General features: G+C 44.1%; 1 protein-coding gene across 1 annotated transcript; it reads left to right on the top strand.

The window, feature by feature from the left end:
* Nucleotides 1-252: 252 nt before the first annotated feature.
* SARC_07063 (hypothetical protein) lies at nucleotides 253-1,781 on the top strand (the record flags this gene model as incomplete). Its single annotated transcript, XM_014299006.1, has 2 exons — nucleotides 253-432; nucleotides 1,158-1,781. The coding sequence occupies 2 exons, from the start codon at nucleotides 253-255 to the stop codon at nucleotides 1,779-1,781; spliced, it is 804 nt and encodes a 267-aa protein (XP_014154481.1).
* Between the last annotated feature and the right edge of the window lie 1,380 nt (nucleotides 1,782-3,161).

Raw genomic sequence — 3,161 nt, 5'->3', positions numbered from 1 at the left:
AAATTAATACTACGAAGTAAGAAGAATACTACGACGAACGAAACGAACGAACGACACGACACACACCAGAGTACTACGTAACAACAACAACAACAACAACCAACCCAACCCCCCCCCCCCCCCCTCCCCCCCTCTTAACAAAAGGGAATATGAGTTCGTAGCAGGCATCGAAACCGGTACTCTAGTTTTATTTTCAAACGAGAAGCTTTATAGAGTAGTCAATGTGCCCAGTGATGGCAGTTGTATCCAATAATGGCTAAGCGCAATATTCCACATTTCGTGCAACTGCGACAATTGATGGCTGGCTGTGATGGTCCACTGTTTCCACAAGTCCTAAATAGCAAGCGGCTTACTGAGCCAATCCTTCACGGCTCTATTGGCGCGTTCAACGTGACCATTATCAACTTGCCGCTCAACTATGGTATAATGAAGGTATACACAAATTGCGCGTATTTCTCTTAGCGCCCTTGCAGCCTCATCTTGAAAAGCACCCAAGAAACTCGGCTTGCAGTTTCATGAGCTCGCACTTACTCATCCGGATCTTAACGTCCCGCTTTTTTAATCGTTACAGCACTTCTTCTATCAACGTCATATGCTCGCCAATTGCCATAGAACACATAATCACAACATCTATGTACATGAACACTGTTTGGACAAAATCAGCACTGCCATAATTCTGCTCAGATACAATACCAGTTCGGTATATAGAGAAGGATGGTTCAATGACAGATGTCATGAGGTGTCAAAACGTGGTTAACTGACAGGTATTATAAACTGTCAAATAAGAATTCACCACAATAAGTCATGCTTTTATAACTTACGTGCGACTCCATATGCATAGGAGATATATATAAACCCCTCCGTAGAGGTGTAAATAAAGTCACTTTCCACTTAATATATTATGGTTCTAATGTTGAAACAGGTTATGGGCCTATTATCTTATAGATAACCTAATAAATATATTCAGCGAGTATAGTCAACAACACCCAATACGACGTATTCAGCGATTAGATCGCAAGGTACCGAAATCACGCGTATACATACAGTAACCATTCATTATGGGTTCTGTCGAAATATTTTCCATCCCCGACATATTCTCTTCCCTTGACGATGCACACGAGTTTGCTGCCAGAAATTGGCCATGTTGTCCCCGGTAGGGTACTCTCAACGAAGCCAATAGATCACTCCGCATTATTCACAGCCTGTATCAGGAGTTCGTGTACAACCCTATCGGTATACCCGTATCCACTGGTCGTCTCCTAGCACATGTATCTTGCTCCCGAGCAACAATCGCCCTTATTCGCGCTCGTGCCGACGCTAATGAAGACGAGGCTAGAGAATATAAACAACGCGCAATCGACGAAGAGTATACACTTAATCAAGAACGTGATGCACATGTCCAGACTCAACGCAAACTCAATGTTCTTAACGCGCGCTTCTCTAGTACGAAGGAGAAACTCGCGAAATGCAAAGTTGACAGTACACGAGCTCAACTCCTTGAAGCAGAAGCATATATAGGGCACCGATCAAAGAGGAAACCTCCGCACTGCTGCTCCAAGGCCCGTATACTCTTCCATCCAATCAGTGAACCCTTGCTTAACTCCATGTACAAAAATCAAGAGGAGATACGTCAACACTTGGTAGACGTTGGTAAAAACATCCCAGACAAGTATTTGATTTGTGCTCTGCTCTATAGTCTCGACGACAACTACAAGTTACCCCGTGCAGACACATTTGATCACGATCTAGATGCCCTCACAATCGACGAAGTCTATAAATAGGTGCTTAAACTTGCCGGTGACAACCAACTTGATTCTTCGCCACTAGTCTCCGGTCTCATGGTCCATCAAAACCCCTGCTGATCGCAGTGACACATTCGTCACAAAGATGCCAGTCATGGTCAACAGAATACTTCCAATCAACGCCGCGACCTCCCTAATTGTCCTCTCTGTGGCAGAGTTGGACACAGCGTCTTCGGGCGTCCTGATTCAATCAGCCGTCGTTGTGGTTCAGTCAATCACAAGGGTGATAAATGCCCTATTAACCGTTCTACACTATCTTGCTCCAAATGCGACAAAGGAGGTCACAACAACACAGCTTGCATGTCCAAGTGAAACCACGGATCGCGGCTATACCAGTACCCACTACAATACCAATACGAATATTTCCAAGGACACTGAAACGAATACTTCTCCGGACATCTATTGTCCTACAGAACTCAACCAGCATATTCTCAAGAATGCCAATATTTCCAATAAAGCGGACACAAATACAGTTACTGAACGCTGTCGCTTGCAGAGTGCAATATACCAAGATAGGCCCACAGCACCCTAATACTTAGCCTAGTCTCTCATTGATTCAGGCGCTATGATTCATAAATATACTAGTCTCTCATTGATTCAGGCGCTATGATTCATAAATATAACACTACCGATGGTGTTACAAATATCCAACGTGGCAATTTCATAGTCGAATTCCCGGATAAGTCTTAAATTACGCTACACGCACGGGGCACGCTTCCGGGATTAGGCCAAGTACTTCCCATGCCACAAACAGCACAATACTATCTGTGCGACTCATGCAACGCAACGGTTTCGACGTCAACTTCCCCGTGCAAGCAACTGATATGTTACCTACAGAGTACCACATCACGGATCCCACAGGCCAGACACATACTATACCCGACGTAAGCGGGTAATACAAAATAGCTACCTGTCCCACTCGCACCCTCACCGACTGGCATAACGTTCTCGGTCACTCTCATCCACGCAAAACACGGTCAACCCTTTCGCAAAACAACATTGATATTTATGTCGCTAAGAGCGGAAACACAGAAAACTGGAAGTTCAATCCTGAACTCTTTCATAAAGACCTGGCTAGGAAAAGATAACTTGCAACACTTGAGGAGTTAAAGTGCGATCGAGGTGAGTAATTCGTTTCTCACGAATTTAAAGCCATCAATACCATGGAGCACGTCAAAGTCTTTTACACACCTACTAACTCATGTAAACTTCGATGGAAATTACTAGGTTTCAAACTATATTAAACTAAAATACAATTTAGTCAGTTAGGATTTAGCAGTGGTAGCTTGTGTAAGAATGATCGGGACTGCCTCTTGTTAAGAGCCTAAATGTCCTCGATCACACAGGGCGTACCTCTAG

Source organism: Sphaeroforma arctica (assembly GCF_001186125.1).
Source record: "Sphaeroforma arctica JP610 unplaced genomic scaffold supercont1.537, whole genome shotgun sequence".
NCBI lineage: Eukaryota > Ichthyosporea > Ichthyophonida > Sphaeroforma > Sphaeroforma arctica.
Note: the sequence above shows the minus strand (reverse complement) of the source record. Positions and strands in the feature narration are given on the sequence as shown.